The sequence below is a fragment of the Pogona vitticeps genome, chromosome 1 (genome assembly GCF_051106095.1).
Source record: "Pogona vitticeps strain Pit_001003342236 chromosome 1, PviZW2.1, whole genome shotgun sequence".
NCBI lineage: Eukaryota > Metazoa > Chordata > Lepidosauria > Squamata > Agamidae > Pogona > Pogona vitticeps.
Window position 1 is genome coordinate 8,576,802 of NC_135783.1, and position 18,508 is coordinate 8,595,309.

Consider the following 18,508-nt stretch of genomic DNA (forward strand, 5'->3'; position numbering starts at 1 on the left):
TGTTCTCCTTGCAGTCTAGGAGAGCCTCCTCCAGCACCAGAATTCAAAGGCATCAATTCTTCGGCGGTCAGCTTTCTTTATGGTCCAGCTCTCACTTCCATACATCACAACAGGAAAAACCATAGCTTTGACTATTTGGACTTTTGTTGGCAATGTGATGTCTCTGCTTTTTAAGATGCTGTCAAGGTTTGTCATCGCTTTCCTCCCAAGAAGAAGACATCTTTTAATTTCGTGGCTGCTGTCTCCATCTGCAGTGATTATGAAGCCCAAGAAGGTAAAATCTGTCACTGCCTCCATATCTTCCCCTTCTATTTTCCAGGATGTGATGGGGCCAGTGGCCATGATCTTAGTTTTTTTTATGTTGAGTTTAAGACCGTTTTTGATCTCTTAGAATCATTCATTCCGGGAGGTTCAGAGATTTGTAATCCAAAAAAAGTAAATTTTTAAGGTCTTAAGAGCCATCACTTCAGTCTGTTACGACAATGGAGAAGGGCCATACATGGATTTCTCTGCCTCTCTAAGTCCATTGCAATTTCAGTGTAGGAACTAGGTTATATAGTCTTGTGTTGACTGAAACTAAGATGGTGGCATAAGGATAATTATCATCACTATCTTACAACTGCAGAGCTGGAGAGGCCCCATGGATCATGGAGCCTAACACCTGTCAAGAAGGCACATTGGGGAATCGAACTCCCAACCTCTGACTCCACAGACAGATACCCAAACCACTGTGTTATATAGCAGTTCCCATCTAGTATTGTACACAGGGAAAGAAACTTCCCAACACTGATTGTCTGAGCCATTCGTTTTGGTTCACAGACACTTAACATTCATTTAAAAAAAAACAACTTCAGTTGTGTTGGTTTTATAGAAGTTGTCTGTTCCATTCTAAATAATTTAGATTTCTTTCTTTTCTTAATTCTTAATTAATTTCCCATTGTGCTTGTGTAGAAATAGATAATACAGATCTATCAAGCCATATATAATGTTTGTTTTGATATCTGTGAGTAATCAGTATATAAATATATAAAATGTGTTTTGAAAATGTCTGGAACATCTTCATGTCTTCAGAATAAGTGGAAAGGCATATTTTGTTTTTCAGGTTAGGGAGATCAGCTAAGATCGTTTGGCAGGAAGACAAGATATGATCATTAATAATAAGATCTACAGATTTTTCAACAGCAGAAACGCCATTCATCATGATAATAGTGTGTGGTGGTGGTTTTTGCTCCAATTGTGTAGAGGAATTGAGGATTCGAGATGTAAAAATTCCATTTTTTTTCCCAAAAAGGAAAGAAACCTTATTAATATGAAAAAAAAATTCAGAAATTTTACATCTCTACTGAGGATCAGAGATTATAATTCATTGAAGGCTACTCAGCTAACCGGCTGTGTGGCTGGATTAGAATCCAGATTCTCCTTGTGGTTTAAATTATTACTTTGATTTTCCTCCTTAGACCCTAGTATAATGTCCAGTTACTGGCCCCACAGTCCTGATAGCATGTGGAAAAGTGACTTTTTGGCTGTGGGATTATCGGACAATCCCATCCCACGCCCCCTGAAAAAAAGGTTCACTTTTCCAAGCCCCAGAAATCGGTAGAGGCTTGCTAACATCACCCACCTGACAGTCTCGGAGCAGAGATTGTAATCCTGTTCAGTTTGAATGGAGTTCACACGAGGAGAGGGTGTACTCAGTGGGTCTATAGAGGAGAGCCTTCACTATCTGTGGAGGCTTTTCATGTGAGTAGTAGAACTCTGGAAAAATCAGCGTTCTAGATCAGGTGGAGATTCCATAGATAACTGTAGCTCTTGAATCTAGAAAAAAAAATCAGCTGAATGGAAATTATAATAGAGGGGTTTGAGTCTATTGGATGTTCTCTCCTCAGGTGATGAGTTAATACACTTCAGTTACAACTGAGTAGCCCAAACCCTTCTCCCAGACAAGAAACCTGAGATTATGATGTTTCTGTCAGCATCCTTCCCACACCTCTCTGGTTGACTCGCCTCCATTTCCAGTACTTCGGCTTCCTATGGTGAAGTTTGTGGGGCAGGGGAGAGATTACAATATTGGACAGCAAATTCTAGGATTCCCCTGTCTCGCTTGCTGAGTTTCAGGCATCTGAGAGGTGTCGTTAAAAAAAAAAATAAAGAGAAATATCTTTTTCAGGCTTTGGGTCTGGTTATAAACAGCTGCAATTTCTATCTTGCTACTGTGAGTCAATGGGACAGGACAGGGTTCAAGTATATAGAAATACTTGCACCAATATTTGAAAAAAATGCCAGCCAAGACTCTTCACTAGGATGGGGGAGGGGACTACTTATTTTTTAAAAGGGTCCCGGTGGGGGGGGCTGTGTCCCAGCAGCACATGGTCCTGGGGGGGATTGCTAGGTTCAGATGTAGTTTTTACCACTGTAGATGTGTCCCCAACCAAGTATACAAACCACAGCCGAGGGGTATTCATACTTACTCAGATATAAGCCACATTGACCAGCTTTAGAAAGGCAAAGCCCAACCAACCTCTGTGTATGTCTACCCAGGAGTAAGCCTTGGCATGCACAGCTCCCTTCCATGTGGCAACTTTTGGAGATTTCAAAATGGGGCTCATGATTCACACGCTGGATCATTGGCTGAGAGGTGGTAAATCTTGACCTAGAGTTCTTAAAAGTGTCATATCTTTGTGCAACGGCAGGATGTGGTAAGCTAAAAAAGATCCTGTCATGACTGGAAGAGTGTTAGGAAATATGGGCAGCCAGAGGAGACACCCCTGTTTGTGGGGCTGCAGCAACAGTGTGGCGGGAACGTAATATCTAGAGCAGGGCTTTGACCTGTGATCCGTGAGCTGTTCTGGACCCATTTATATATTTATCTGGCGCATTTATATCCTCTCACCGGGTCGGCAGGCCACAAGTTGGCTCTTAGCATGGCTTCCCATAATCCCTCACCATTGGACGTGGTGCTGAGGGCTTTTGGGAGCTGTGGCCCGAAACACATAAGGACCCAAAGGCTGAGAATAATGGATCAATAATCCCAAGCAGTTTTGGCTATGTCATATACTGGATCTTTGATCCCCTAGGAATAGCCCAAATGGAAGTCAGCCATCTTTTTTATATATAGATGGAGAGCACTGGTGAAGACTTGAAAAGTTGCGAGTGGGGAGAGTTTCGTCAATGACCAGCGGGTGAAATCTAAGTATCATAATAATACAAGCAGAAAGAGTAATACAGATTACAGAACTGTGGCTTTTTTGGCTACAGAAATGAATGGCGCTTTCAAAGCATGAATGTCTGAGGCGCATGCCCTGTTTGCTGGGTTTCTGAAAGGGTCCTCATGCATTCTGAAGCTGTGCCAACATTCTGTACAGGCCGAGGTGACAGAAAAAACGTTTCTGAATAATGATTTCTGGTAACGAAACACACACATACAAGGAGAGATTTCACCACATGAGTGGTTCAGGGGATGAGGGCGGTTATACAAAAGCCGCCACTGTGAACCTCGGAAGGACAAGCCGTTTCCAAAGGAAACTCATCTGACATGATACAGACCATGAAAGAAAGAAAAAAAATCAAAGCTCTATGTCATAGGACTAGTTTCTGCTCTAATGGGTGATGTCACTTCTGGTTTTAGCGTGGCACACACGTGACTGAATAAAGGGATTGTTTCCACACAGAAACCAGGTTAGGATGTCAGAAATGGTTCTAGACTAGTCTGCTTCATGCTCCACTAGCTTTATATGAATAGCAACCATCTACATTTTGTCCTTTCCTTATTTTGTATGGAGCAGTACTGCATTGCTGAGTTATACAAATTGCTCATTAGAAGTTGTGTGGTAGAGTTGCATCTATTCTGAAAGAAGGGGTTTCCTGTTGTTCTGCCAGAAATTCAGTGTTTTGATGTGCTTTGCTGCCTAGGCGCCAATGGCCCTGATCTGAGAGGGTCAAAAAGGGATTATAGGAAGAAAGAGACCCTCATTTAAGAGCCTGGCCATCTGGAGTTTCATAAAGGGTATACAGTGTCCCCAAGCCCCCTCATCTGTGGAGAAAAGTCTTATCCCCTCTTAAAACGAAGTGCTGGTCTCCATCATATGCCAGTCTCAATGCAAGAAATTGGGGTACTGGTAGACAATGTGGACCAATCTCTTACATCACATCAACTGGGCCTTTGGCCATCCGACTGTGACAAGGAGGCAGAACTTCTTCGACACACACAACCAAGAGAATATGGAGCGACATCAGCAAACGTCTACACCCACAACCTCTGCTAAATTCAACGGAGTCTAAAGAATACAACCAAGTCCACACAAATTCCGTATCACGAAATCACCTCTCATGGGATCAGGATGTCAACGTTGCTTCATGAAAAAGACCAGGCATTGACTTGATGATCTTAGTTTTCATAATTATGCTTTGCGTTGGGATGGCTTCAAAGGCCCAAATCATCAGCGGAGCTCCACATAGGGTTTCAAGCCATTATATGTAAAAGCTGACGCAGACGCACATCCAGAAATATTCACATCCACGTCGTAGTATTCACGTTGGGCACTTAAACCCTTATAATTTTTTTTTAAAAAATGGGAGTGGGTCAATGGTTATTCCCACCCATAGTGGTGTCTGACTGTTATATGGGCTGCATTGGCACAATGCATTTTTCTGCCTAGGCCATATAGGGGTTTTATTGTCATGAAGGACAACACCCTCTTAACTATGAACAGGAATCTTTTGACTTTCGGTCCATATTACACCTTTCTTTTTTTCCTCCTCTTCTGTCCCCCTCCCTATTTTATATTTTTTTAGGTTGGCGTAGTGTCCAGGGGACTCCTGAGGCGTGGCAGATTCCGGATGGAAGCTCAAGGATGCTTAAATTCTGAGAGAATGTGAAACGCAGTGTGGGACTGTGCACCACGTACGTGACATCCAGGGGTTGCCATGGAAAAGACTGGTTCCCAACCCGAACCCCTTTCAAAGCCCCACTACTTTCCCGATGGGCTCTTTATTTATATATAAATTTTAACACAATACAACCCCTCCCGCCCACATCACAGGGGAAACAAGAACAGATTTAACAATCTTACATCAAGGGCTTCCCATGATCAAAATGGTTTTCTTCCTTATCGACAATCTTTTGTATGGCTTTTTTCCACCCCCAGAGTGGCTCTGGGGAAGCCACTCAAAGATGCAGTATTAGAAACAGAACTGGGGAAGTTACTTTGTAAAGATAACAATTCCCAGAGGTTTGTAGGACGGAGGGTTTACCGATGTTTTCTTCCAGGAAAAAAGAAGAAGAAGAGAGAGTAATATTTCTGAATTCTAGGGGGAATGACCTAGGAAACAAATCCAGAATTTTGAGAACAAAATCCACCCACCCATACTTACCTATCGTGTTTTTTCTGTGTATAAGACTATACTTTTGTCTAAAATTTTTAGACTAAAAATTGAGGGTTGTCTTATACACGGAAGTAAGCTGAGGAAAGAACAAAAACAAGTGGAGGGGAAAGCAGGGATCAAAGCGATCCTGCAGTGCTTTGATCCCTTTTCCCCCTATACTTGCTAAGCCCCACTTATTTTTCTTAATTTTGGATTAGAAAAGTGGGGGCGTCTTATACATGGAAAATACAGTTTATCGCTCAGCAGCAGCAACAAGTATAGCCAATGCTTGGTTGTGGTGGACATCCAAAGGGCAGCATGAGGGTAGCAAACCAAGTTTTAAACATCAGGGCCTTGAAGGCCCTGTCCTGCTCAGAATAGAAAGTCTGAACTAGTTCATGGTTGAGCAAAATAAGATATTTGTTGAACTAAAAATCCCACCGTCCTTCGTCACCTAGCTCTGCAGGCTAGACCAGATGGGCTTTCCTGCCCCACAATATCTGAAGGTCCACCAGCTGACCACACTGTGGATTAGATGGATCAGTGAACTGGCTCCAGTTGCAAGCCAGTTCCTTTGCTTTTCTTCACAGGACATGATGCATGGTGGGAGGGATCAGTGGCTTTTTCTGGGAGTTGCAGTCCCTCCTACTCAAAAAAGGAACTTTATCTTGGTTTTTCATTGCCTCCTCTTCCCCCGCTTCCTCCAGGAAGTCTGCATGCCGCTTTCTGGCCTTACAAATTGTTAATGGGCTAAAAGTCAATTAGGGAAGGAACCAAGCAGTAACAGCCATCATTCCAGGAGACTTTTGAAACACGGGTGATGGGTTGTGTGCAAATACATGCCGACGCTGCCCCCCTTTCACAACATGCCTCTTGAAATTAAGGAGAGTGTGATTTTTCCTGTCATAATTCATATGAGTGGATAGGTTCTTTCTAAGAAGGGAACATCCTAACTCAATTGTGTCACCCACTGCTACTACACAAAGCTATACAGATCCATCGTGCTGCAAATAGTGAAGATCTAGGGAAAAATTTTTGGGGGGGTGGGGCAAGATCTTGGGAAGGTGTTTGGGGGATACTGGGACTTGTAGTCCAAAAGTAACTTTCCCAAGTTCTGTAAACAGTAAGGTAGTCAAGGAGGCTAGGAGCATAACCGGGTGCGCTCAGAATCCATGGGTATCCTTCAAAAATCAACAGCCCAGCGGACAACATCACTGCGCTCTCTTTGTGAATTCAGCAGATTGTTTTGGTTGTTGGGACCCAAGGATCTGCCTTTATACTGAGCTATCCATGTGGTTTGTGCCCCTTAGTATTGTTACCGTTGAGTGCTAGCATCTTCTTGGCCATGGAACCTGTGATTCTTTAACTGGAAATACTGAGAACCGTGCTTTGGGAAAGGGGTAGACGATGCATTTAGCCCATATACAGAAGCAGTGCTCTCTTGGGTGGCGAAAGAGATCTGCTTGTCACAGCAAACACTTTCCTTCACTTCTGTACCACACATTCTTGCACACTTTGTTTTGTGATTGGCCATTGCAAGGTAAACAAAGGCTTAAGCTGTTGTGGGAAGGAAATTGGGCTAATCTTCAGAAATAAACATTTTCCTTTATGTCTCGTTTGACTTTTATGTAACTAATATGTCTTTAAGTAATTGTTGTTGGTGGTTCTTTTTTTTTAAAAAAAAATACTTTTCCAATTAAACAGCAAACAAACCATATATTCATATTACATGATTTTATAGCTGTATACAGGATACAGTTCTGGAAGAAACTCTGCAGCCACTATTATGAATCCGTATTCTAATGACGACTTGGGTATTTATTCTTGCCAAAATCTGCGGAAGGCTTTCCCAACTATCTAATTTATTATTTGTACACAACTGGATGATGCTGATTGTGATGTACTACATTTCTGTTGCTTAAGTATATATGTGGGAGGGTAACGACGGGGGTACAACATGTTTTCCTTTGTGCTTGTTTGTTTTGAGCGATGAAAAACAAACAAAAATCTGAGAGGCATTTGTATCAACTTGTAATTGCACAACTGTGCCTATTCTGTTCTCTTGAAAAAAAAAGAGTGAAAGGAGAGTTATTAATAAATTTCTTATAGTCTCTCTGTGTCCTTTCTTTTTTTCATGACAGTGGTCTCAAGTGTGCTCGGGGGGAAAACACACACAATTAAAATAGGTGTAACAGGTCTTTTCAACAGGATCAGGACTGTGGTTATTTCATCCAGATTTGTCTAGCATTTTCAGAATCTAAAGGTGTGTGTGTGTGTGTTTGCGTGGAGGCTGTATGGAGGTGGATTCCACCTGTTTGATACACATATGTATACATAACTGGTGCAATAAGCCTCCATCTCTAGTCAGCCATAGGGCTGGTGGCCAGCCTGGTGGGGAGAGGGTGGGAAGTGAAGACCAGGCAGAATTTGTCAGCACTTGGCGCAGGATCAGCCCCCTCGGTCTGCTGGAATTGCGATCCACTCCCCTAAACGTTCCAGACCACGGAACATTGCAGAGAGACAAAAAGTGAAATGAGAAATCGGGCTGAGATAACTGATGTGAGTGGGCTGGAAAGCCAAGCCAAGTGTAATGGTTACGCATCACCCTGTAGCGCATAAAGCACTCTCTGGGTGGTTTACAACATAATTATACAGTGGAGTCTCTACTTAAGAACGTCTCTACTTAAGAACAATCCAACTTAAGAACAGCTCCATTTGCTAAATTTTGCTTCTACTTGAGAACAGAAATCCAAGATAAGAACAGGAAAAAAACCCTTTCCTGCTCTTTTTTTAACCTTAGGTCATCTTAGGTTAAAAAAAATTCTCCCCCTAGTGGTAGAGTACGTATTAACCAGCTTTGCATTAGTTCCTATGGGAACTAATGCTTCAATGTACGAACGCACCTCTACATAACAAAAAAACAGCCAGAACGGATTAATTGGTTTTCAATCCATTCCTATGGGAAATCTTGCTTCAACTTAAGAATGTTTCAACTTAAGAACACCATTCCAAAATAGATTAAGTTCTTAAATAGAGGTTCCACTGTAGTTTCTATGGACGGAAAAGAGCAGATACGGATTAAATGGTTTTCAATGCATTCCTATGGGAAATGCAGATTCAACATAAGAACTTTTCAACTTGAGAACCACCTTCCAATACGGATTAAGTTCTTAAGTAGAGACCCCACTGTACAGGCTACACATTGTCGTCCCCACCCCACCGCGAGCTGGGTATTCAGTTTACTGACCGTGGAAGAATAGAAGGCTGAGTGAACCTTGAGCTGGCTACCTGAATCCATTGGGATCGAACTCAGGTTGTGAGCATAGTCTTGGCTGCAGTACTGAGGTTTAGCCACTGCACCATGAAGCTCCTATGTAGCCAGATGCTACAAAGTGTGCTACTTCCCCTTCCCTTTTCAGGGTCTGGTTGGCCTTCAGGAAAATTCTTTTCTGAACCCAAACAAGCTCAAAAATTACCTTTAGGGGTGGCAGGTTTTCATTTATTGGACTACAAATCCCATAATGCACCATTCTAGGAGTTCTACATGACAGACACCTTACAGGCACATAAATATGGCTTACTTGGGAGAAAGGTCTCAACTGGAAGGCTTTGAGGCCTAGCTGAGCCCATGCGTCCTGTTCAGAAAGAAAGCTCCCAGCTAGCTCTGGGGCAGGAACAGGAAGTTTGGGTGGAGCTAGGCCTAGCAAAGCCTCAGAGCCTACCAGCTAGGCCTTTCTCCCAGGTGAGCAACATGTCTGTCAGGTGGAACTCCCTGAATGGGGAACTATGGGGTTTGTAGCCTAATAAATCGGAAAATCCCATCCCTAACCACCCATTGAGACCCAAACCTTCTGGGTGATATTCTTCAGCAACACCTTCCTACCATACACTTGTGACAGGTACGCCAACACCAGGAGGATTGTGCTGAATTATGTGGAAACAAACGGACCAATGCTGCTTCTCTGATCCAGTTTCTAACATAGGAATGGTTCTGTTCTGTTCTCCTGCCCTCTGATCCTGTCTTGCTCTTTTCCAGGAGGGGTGTGAAATGGTGCCCATGTGGCGTTCATTGGGGGAATCCATGGGAAAAGTAAGTAACACGATGCACTATCCCAACATCCTGTTTCACAACAGCATTAACATCGCAAGGTTCCAAAAGAAGTGAAGAGTTGACCTTCAAAGCTATGCGGGGCCAAGACGTGTGGGCAAAACGTCGCCAACCGATCTTACTTGGAGAGAAAATTCCTTCCTGATTTATGGGCTATTTAAGAAATGGCTTTTAGCTAAATAGCTCAGTGGGTTGGGAGTTTGGTTCCCCACTGTGCTTCCATGGAGAGAAGAGCCATCCCACGTAGCCTTGGGCAAGGTGCACCTCTGGAGGAAACCACTTCTGAATATTCTCTACTCAGAAAACCCTGGAAAGGGTCACTGCGAGTTGGAATTAACTTGATGCCACAGAATTATTATTAAGAAGAAGAAGTGGAGGTGGAAAGAATCATACGCTTCATGGTGTAGACCGAGTTAACAGTCAGTTTTGAGTCTAAAAGCTGATCAGTCAAACATAGGGAGATGAAGTGAGTTGTTGTAGTCTAACACATATGTTTAAAGCTTGGTGGCTAAATTATGGCAATGGAAATGACTCAAAGGGCTTGCTTTCATTGGTGAGCCGGCTTGGTTCCCTGAGAAAATAGAAAGGACAGTCAATGTGCAACAAAAAATAACAACTCGTAAATCTCTGGTTTCTGCCTTCTGCTGTCACATTGATACCATGAGCTTTCCCCCAGCCTGGGGTCCTCCATATGTATTGGATCACATAGCCCATAATCCACTGCCCTCTTAGAAGATGGGAATAATAATTGAGCACGTTATGGTTCATATCAGGTTCGGGAAGGCTGGACTAACTCCTCATGTCAATTCCTCACAATTTGGGCATTTTCCTGTCCACATTCCATATCTTTGGCTACCAGTGACGGGGGAGGGGGACACACAACATTATGCAGACACAACAGAAAGTAAGTTGTCAGTGTTAAGGGAGGATAACTTACTCCCCCGCCCCGGCAAACTTCCCCTTTGTCGATGCTTCTCATATGGACTGAAACAGTTCACTCTTTTTCTGTTCTTGAAGCCAGAAGGCTACTTAGAATGTCCTTGGGAACAAAATTTTGCAAAAATGCAATCCCCCCCCTTTCTGATTGCATTAGTTTGGGTCTATAATGTTTCTCTTGGTGTGCCGTAATCTTTAACAGAGTCTCTTGGCAGTAAAACATAGCAAAGTTTAACACGTTTGTGACACCTTCTTTTCCCCCTGACCTTAAAAATTACGTTGATTAAGACATCACAAGCCATTGCCTCGGTTATATAATTTTTACAGGGTGCTAATAAAACTGAAAGGACTGCTCGTTAAACTGCACTAATTTCAGATGCTCGGAAGGCATTGGCATCCTCGTCAGAATCTCTGAAAAGGTTCTTGAAAGACAAACACACACACACACACACACACATACACACAGAGTGCTTTTTTATTCCGTCTTCCCGGCGTATCCTGTTAGGCGGTCCAAATAGCCAACAGCAATCCTTGAAGCTTGTCAGCTAAAATATTTAGTTCTGTTCTCGAAGGTGTCAGGATAACTATTAACTTCAGGGAAAGGTGAATTGAAATGGGTTCCTTCTTTGGCTTTTAGAGATTATTCTGCTTAATATGCCATTTATTCGGCACTCATGTTTCCAGGCAAATGCACTGTTCATCTTACTGCTTTTGATTCGGTGTGTCTCGCCCTGTTATTGAGCACGGAAATGTCTCCCTAGCTCGTTATTATATCTTCAGCATTCACTTACTCTGGTGTGTGTGTGTGTGTGTGTTTGTGTGTGTGTGAAGGGGTAGTGACGGTGGTAGGGTGGCTGCTACCAGCAGCCATTTGCATGATGATTTCAGACTGTGACAGACAGGGAGAGTTGGGTGGGCTTGTTTGTCTGTGTTTACTTTTTAAGAGCAATGGGATTATCAAGGGGCAAAGGACTGGGCTAGTGTGTGTGTACATTGTTTGTGTGTGTGTGTGCGTGAGTGCTAAAAGGAGGTCATAGCCCTTTTCCAGAAAAGAAAGCACATGGCTATGGAAGCCCATGAGCTACCTTTCTCACTGTACAGTGGACCCTCTACTTACGGAAGTAATCTGTATTGGAACGGTGGCTGCAGGTCGAAAAGTCTGTAGGTTGAGTCTCCATTGACCTACAATGCATTGAAAACCGATTAATCCCGTAACTGGCCGTTTTTGTTCCAGTTTTGTTCCTTTTTTTTTTTCTGGTATGTAGGTCGATTCTCCGGCTGCAAGTCGAACCTAAATTTTGCAGCCAGAGAAGTCTGTAATTCAAAAAGTCTGTAAGTCGAGCTGTCTGTAAGTCGAGGGTCTACAGGACTTGACTGCTGTTCAAATGGACACAGTTTGTTTATTTATTTATTTATTTATTTATTTATTTATTTATTTATTTGACTTATATACCGCCCCATAGCGCTACAAGCACTCTCCGGGCGGTTTACAATTTAATTATACAGGCTACACATTGCCCCCCCAGCAAGCTGGGTACTCATTTTACCGACCTCGGAAGGATGGAAGGCTGAGTCAACCTTGAGCCGGCTACCTGGGATTTGAACCCCAGGTCGTGAGCACAGTTTTAGCTGCAGTACAGCGTTTTAACCACTGCGCCACGAGGCTCTCGTGTTAAGAATATAAGCAGAACATAAGCTGAGTCGGACCAAAGGCCTGCCATGTCCACTGTTCTGTTTGTCTAGTGACTGACCAGTTCCTTATAGGAAGCCCACCTATAGAAAGACGTTAAGTGGAGCTCCTCCCTTCATCTCACATTCTTCAGCATCTGATGCACAGCACCATACTGCTTCTGAAGTATAGCCACCTTGACTCACATGCCATGAATTTCACGGATCCCCTTGATAGGCTGTCCCAGCTGACAGCCATTGGGACACGGCCATGGAGCCAGTGGTCAGGAACGGCGATTCTCCTCTGTGCCTCCTGGGAGAAAAGCCGGAGAAGCATTGAGTCAGCTCCGCCACCCTACAGCATGATCAGAAGGAATGTTTTACACCCAAAACACCTTGGGGAAGGTTGCTATAAATCACAATCCATTAGATGGAATTTAATTGATGAATAAAACTAATAACATGGAGAATTGTAATGGTAGGGTTCTCAGTGAGTTGGAAACCTTGCTGCGGAGCCAGAGATTGGTTTTCCCTTGGCAGAAAAACCACCCTGTGAAGCCTTGGGCAAGCTGTACGGATATAGGAAACCCACAGCTTACTTTGTGAGGCTGACAATAAGACCAGGGTATCAGGGGTACGTGGTAGCATAGGCATCCTTCACTTTCGAGAGACTATGAAACATGCTCTGAATAGAGGAGTGTCCTCTCCAGAGCATGAAGCCCGGGTAAGGTAATATGGAGGATAGGCTGTTACCCAAGCAGCAGATCCCCCCTCTCCACATTGCTGAAATGGTCCAATGGAAAGGCAAGAGCCAATACGACTGGTTCCAGCAACGTCGCAGGAGTTGGCAGAACGACACGAGCTGCCTTCGGGACTCCAGCTCCGGATTTTGCCTCGAGGTTAACTCCTGAAGCCTTTTCCATTGGTGGATATAGCCACAAGGCAGTGGAGGTTTGAAATCGGAGTTTTCCTTCTCCTAGGGGTAGGTGGTGGCGCTGCAGGTTAAACCACAGTAGCCTCTGTACTGCAGGGTCAGAGGACCAGCAGTTGTGAGATTGAATCCATGTGACGGAGTGAGCTCCCGTCACTTGTCCCAGCTCCCGCCAACCTAGCCGTTCGAAAGCATGTAAATGCGAGTAGATAAATAGGTACCACCTCGGTGGGAAATTAACGGCGTTCCGTGTCTAGTCGTGCTGGCCACGTGACCACTGAAACAAACACTCGCTCTATGGCTTGGAGATGGGGATGAGCACTGCGCCCTAGAGTCAGACACAACTGGACTAAATGTCAAGGGCAACCTTTACCTTTACTTATCAGAGCTAAAGAAGGCTTATAAAATACGTCCTTCTCAAGCAACATGCATGGCCTTTAAAACACAAAGGTTGGAGAAGTTCCTTTTCTGGAAATTTCTTGCAAGATAAGGGCAAATGGAGGGAATTTCCGCGGTGACTTTCAAGATGGAAGCTCAGGAGCCCTGTTGAGTGTTTATACCATGCTGCTGTGTTTGTTCTTTTCTCTTACTCAGAAGTAAGCTAAGGGGACCTGATCCAGATTAAGACCTGAGCCTGTGAGTGCAGGATTTAGCCCTCATTACCATTGCCGTGGTCATCATCACCCATTTATATGGAGGCCTTTTTTAAAAAAAAAAATGCAAAGACCAGTTTACCGAAGACGGTCTCTAATTATCACATTGCTACAGCATCAATTGCAACCATGAACAGATACTAGTTAACAAGTTGCTGCTTGTATTTCTCATCATCATGCGTCCGTCACATGAGTTGGTATGCAAGGGAGATGAGCAGCAACTTGTTAACTTTTGGCAGTTTGCTGCTGTGATTTACATGCTTGCATAACGAACCAATAGGATTCTGGCTAATTGGGCATTTGCCAGCATTGGTGCCCATATCACAACGTTGATCACTTCCCAAAACTTACTAAAAAAAGGCTTCCCATCTTCCCGAACCATTTCTTTACCTTGGAAGACATGCATGAATATTCTATAGAGCAACCTTTCAAATCCCAAACTTTTTCAAGTTGTGACCCCCTTTTATAATAGCCAAGTAACCTGTAATCCCCCCCCACACACACACATTTGTATAAAAATGGGTCATTTTTAATGGGGTAAAGCCATCCCTTCTTAGAAAGTAGAGACTTCTTTCTCCCCTGCCTGTGTCTCACACACACATGCGAACTTGAATATCCAGTGCTGAAAGGTCAAGAAAAATTGGGGTTTTTTTAACAAGGGTTACAGCACATAAAACACAACCTGCAACTCCCCACCAAACACTTTGTGACCCCCCCCTTGGGTTTCAGAACCCCCAGGTTGGGGGCCGCTGCCGTAGAGAATAGCAGTGGTCTGCAACTTCACAGCCCCAAGATAACGCCTATTGAAGTAGCCGGCTTCTGGTTTAAAAAAACAAACAAACCCTTAATTGTTTTTAACATTTTAATTTGTTTTCAATTTTTGACCTATATTTCATGTGCGCTCATCATTTTGAATTGGATACGAATAAAGAAGGGAGCTCCACATCAACCATGCCAAGAATTGCAAATACAATATGGCGCTACACTGTAGGGTGGTCATAAAATTCACTGACCTCCTCGTAACAAAATGGGTATAATAACAAGGCAAAGCAAAGTGTGCTGCTTATATGCCATCCCATAGTGCTTAAAGCTCCAGTGGGTGTCGACTCAAAGGCAGCAGGCCTGACTTTGCATCCTCCGGGCATTGCCTCTGAGAGGGTACCTCTACTTCCACCTTCAGCGGATTGCCCAGCTGCATCCCTATTTTGATGGCGGGACCCTCACCACTCTGGCCCATGCGCCTGTAGTCTCGGGATTAGACAACTGCAATGCTCTCTATGTGGGGCTACCTTTGAGATTGATGCGGAAGCTTCAAATGGTGCAGAACGCGGCGGCCAGACTTCTCACCGGGGTAAGAAAACATCAACATATCTCTCCTACTCTGGCTGCTCTGCACTGGCTGCCCGTTCATTTCCTCATTGATTTCAAAGTATTAACAATGACATATAAAGCCCTAAATGGTTTAGGACCTCAATATCTAGCGGAACGCCTCCTCCCACCTAGATCTACCCGAATCACTCGTTCTAGCTGGGAAGGGCGGCTGAGGGGGTCTAACGCCGAGGGAGGCCTGGAGAGAAAGAACAAGAAAGTGGGCCTTCTCGGCAGTGGCCCCTCGTCTCTGGAACAGTCTCCCCTCAGATATCTGCCTGGCTCCCTCGCTGGGTGTTTTATTTATTTATTTATTTATTTATTTATTTATTTATTTATTCAATTTATATGCCGCCCAAACTACCCAGAGGTCTCTGGGCGGCTTACAATAATTAAAATTCAATACAGCAAAAGATAAAATAATTAAAATACAATTAAAATACAATTAAAATACAATTAAAATTGCCATCAGACCCACAGCTAATATTATTTCAGTTAAAAGCCTTCTGGAACAGGAAGGTTTTGACCTGGCGCCGAAATGTCATCAGCGTCGGCGCCAGACGAATCTCAGTCGGGAGGGCATTCCATAGTCTGGGGGCAGCTGCCGAAAAGGCCCTTTGTCTACAAGCCGTCCCTCTTACCTCCTTAAGGGACGGCTCTTTCAAAAGGGCCCCCTGGCTAGATCTTAACTGCCGGGTAGGTTCATATGGAAGGAGGCGGTCCTTCAGGTATCCAGGGCCCAAGCCGTTTAGGGCTTTATATGTCAAAACAAGCACTTTGAATTGGGCCCGGGCAGCAACTGGTAGCCAATGTAACTTATACAGAATCGGCTTGATATGTTCCGTGGCAGCTGCACCACTCACCAGCCGCGCAGCTCGATTCTGGACCAGTTGCAATCGCCGGACCGTCTTCAAAGGCAGCCCCACGTAAAGCGCATTGCAGTAATATATGCGGGATGTTACCAGTGCATGTGTGACTGTCATGAGACTCCGCTCGTCCAGGTAGGGCCGTAGCTGGTATAATTTCCGCAGCTGAAGGAAGGCGCCCCTGGCCACCGAGTCCACCTGGGCTTCCAGTGTTAGACTGGGGTCCAGGAGCACCCCCAAGCTGCGGACCCTGTCCCTTAGGGGGAGTGCAACCCCATTCAGGGCAGGGAAATGGCCCTCCAGCCTGTCCGGCGAAGCACCCACTAACAGCACTTCCGTCTTGTCTGGATTGAGTTTCAATTTATTAACCCTCATCCAGTCCATTATCAGGTCCAGACACGAGTTCAGCACAGAAACTGCCTCACCTGGATTGGTGGAAAACGAGAGGTAGAGCTGAGTATCGTCAGCATATTGCTGACTCCTCAGCCCAAACCTCCTGATGACCTCTCCCAGCGGTTTCATGTAGATGTTGAACAGCATGGGGGACAGTATTGAGCCCTGAGGAACCCCATGACATAAATGCCATGGGGCAGAGCAACTGTCCCCCAGCACCACCCTCTGGACACGGTCAGCCAGGAAGGAGCGGAACCACTGTAAAACAGTGCCCCCAACTCCCAACCCAGCCAGCCTATCCAGAAGGACACCATGGTCGATGGTGTCGAAAGCCGCTGAGAGGTCCAGGAGTATCAACAGGGTCACACTCCCCCTGTCTCTCTCCCGGCAAAGGTCATCGTACAGGGCGACCAAGGCAGTCTCTGTACCAAAACCCGGCCTGAAACCCGATTGAAATGGATCCAGAAAATCCGTTTCATCCAGCAGCGCCTGGAGTTGCCCGGCCACAACCCGCTCCAACACCTTGCCCAAATAAGGGAGGTTTGCCACTGGTCGGTAGTTGACCACCAGCCTTGGGTCCAGGTTAGGCTTTTTAAGGAGTGGTCGAATCACCGCCTCTTTCAAGGCGGTAGGGACCACTCCCTCTCTCAGAGAGGCATTCACGGCCTCCTGGACCCAGGTGCGAACCCCCCTGGCTGATCTTCCAATTAGCCAGGATGGGCAAGGGTCGAGCGGAGTGGTGGTAGAACGGACAGATCCAAGCACCCTGTCCACATCATCAGGTCTCAACAATTGAAACTCATCCATTAATACTGGACCTAAGCACGGCGCACTGGACACATCCTCTGATTCTGCAGTAACTGTGGAGTCCAACCCACTGCGAATCTGAGCGATTTTTCCCTCAAAATGTATGGCAAACTCATCACAGCGAGCTGATGAGCAGTCCGGGACCTCCACCGGATTTCCCGGTTGAAGAAGATCCCGGACCACCCGAAACAGCTCTGCTGGACGACATTCTGAGGAAGCAATACGGCTGGAGAAATATTGCCGTTTCGCCAGCCGTATTGCCACGAAATAGGCCCGATAATGGGCTCTAAGTCGTGTTCGATCGGACTCCCAGCGGGATTTCCTCCACCTGCGCTCCAGCCGTCTCCCCTCTCGCTTCATCGCCCGCAGTTCAGAAGTATACCAGGGAGCTGTCTGGGCTCGGCGAGCAGGGAGAGGACGCTTAGGCGCAATCGTGTCAACCGCCCGGGTCATCTCCCTATTCCATAGGGTGACCTGAGCTTCGACAGGAGCGCCGACCATATCAGACGGATAATCCCCCAGAGCATTCAGGAATCCATCTGGATCCATTAGTCTCCGAGGGCGGATCATCTTAATAGATCCCCCACCCTTGCAGAGGGAAGAAGACGCTAATAGACTGAACTTGACCAGGAAGTGGTCTGACCATGACAATGGGGTCACGACCAGCCCCTCCACATCCAAACCACCATCTTCCAGTCCCGTTGAGAAAACCAGGTCCAAGGTGTGGCCCTTCTCATGCGTCGGACCGATGACACATTGAGACAGCCCCATGGTTGTCATGGTGGCCATGAAGTCCTGAGCCGCCCCAGTCAAGGCAGCCTCGGCATGGATGTTGAAGTCCCCCAGCACCAACAGCCTGGGAGTCCTCAACATCAGGTCCGAGACTACCTCTGTCAGCTCAGGCAGGGAGACTGTTGGTACGCAGCAGGGTGGGCGGTACACCAACAGAATCCCTAACCTGTCTCGCGAGCCCAACACACAATACAGGCCCTCGAGACCTCCTCTCAAAGGGACAGGAAGCCTGGTCAAGGAGATAGAACTCCTATAGACTATAGCAACTCCCCCTCCCCGACCCTCCGAGCGACCCTGGTGCTGGACTGAGTACCCAGGCGGACATAGCTGGGAGAGGGGAACACCACCCTCCTCTCCCACCCAGGTCTCAGTAATGCACGCCAGGTCAGACCCCTCATCCAGAATTAAATCATGGATGAGGGCAGTTTTATTTTGTACTGACCTGGCGTTCATCAACAGCACCGTGTGGCTCGAGGGTTTGCTGATATGGTCGCCTGATACCATCTGGTTGGGGGTAGAACTAGAAGAGGGGATAGATGTAAGATATCTAACCTCTCTTCTCCTACGCGGGCATGTCCTACCCCCACCGTCATTCCTTCCCCTACCCAGCACCACCTCAATGGCT

At 45.6% G+C, this 18,508-nt stretch overlaps 1 protein-coding gene and 1 long non-coding RNA gene across 4 annotated transcripts in view; both read left to right on the forward strand.

The window, feature by feature from the left end:
• Nucleotides 1-7,472, forward strand: part of BCL11A (BCL11 transcription factor A) — a 192,469-nt gene extending 184,997 nt beyond the window's left edge. For all 3 annotated transcript variants that reach the window (XM_020806814.3, XM_072987004.2, XM_072987006.2), the window contains one exon: nucleotides 4,792-7,472. In XM_020806814.3, coding sequence (XP_020662473.2) covers nucleotides 4,792-4,865 — 74 coding nt within the window. In that variant the 3' untranslated portion in view covers nucleotides 4,866-7,472. The remainder of the gene's footprint in view (nucleotides 1-4,791) is intronic.
• The window catches only part of LOC144584918 (uncharacterized), a 212,791-nt gene extending 202,134 nt beyond the window's left edge, over nucleotides 1-10,657 (forward strand). The window contains exon 2 of the long non-coding RNA XR_013539408.1: nucleotides 8,172-10,657. This is a non-coding gene — a long non-coding RNA (uncharacterized LOC144584918). The remainder of the gene's footprint in view (nucleotides 1-8,171) is intronic.
• The last annotated feature ends 7,851 nt before the right edge of the window (nucleotides 10,658-18,508 follow it).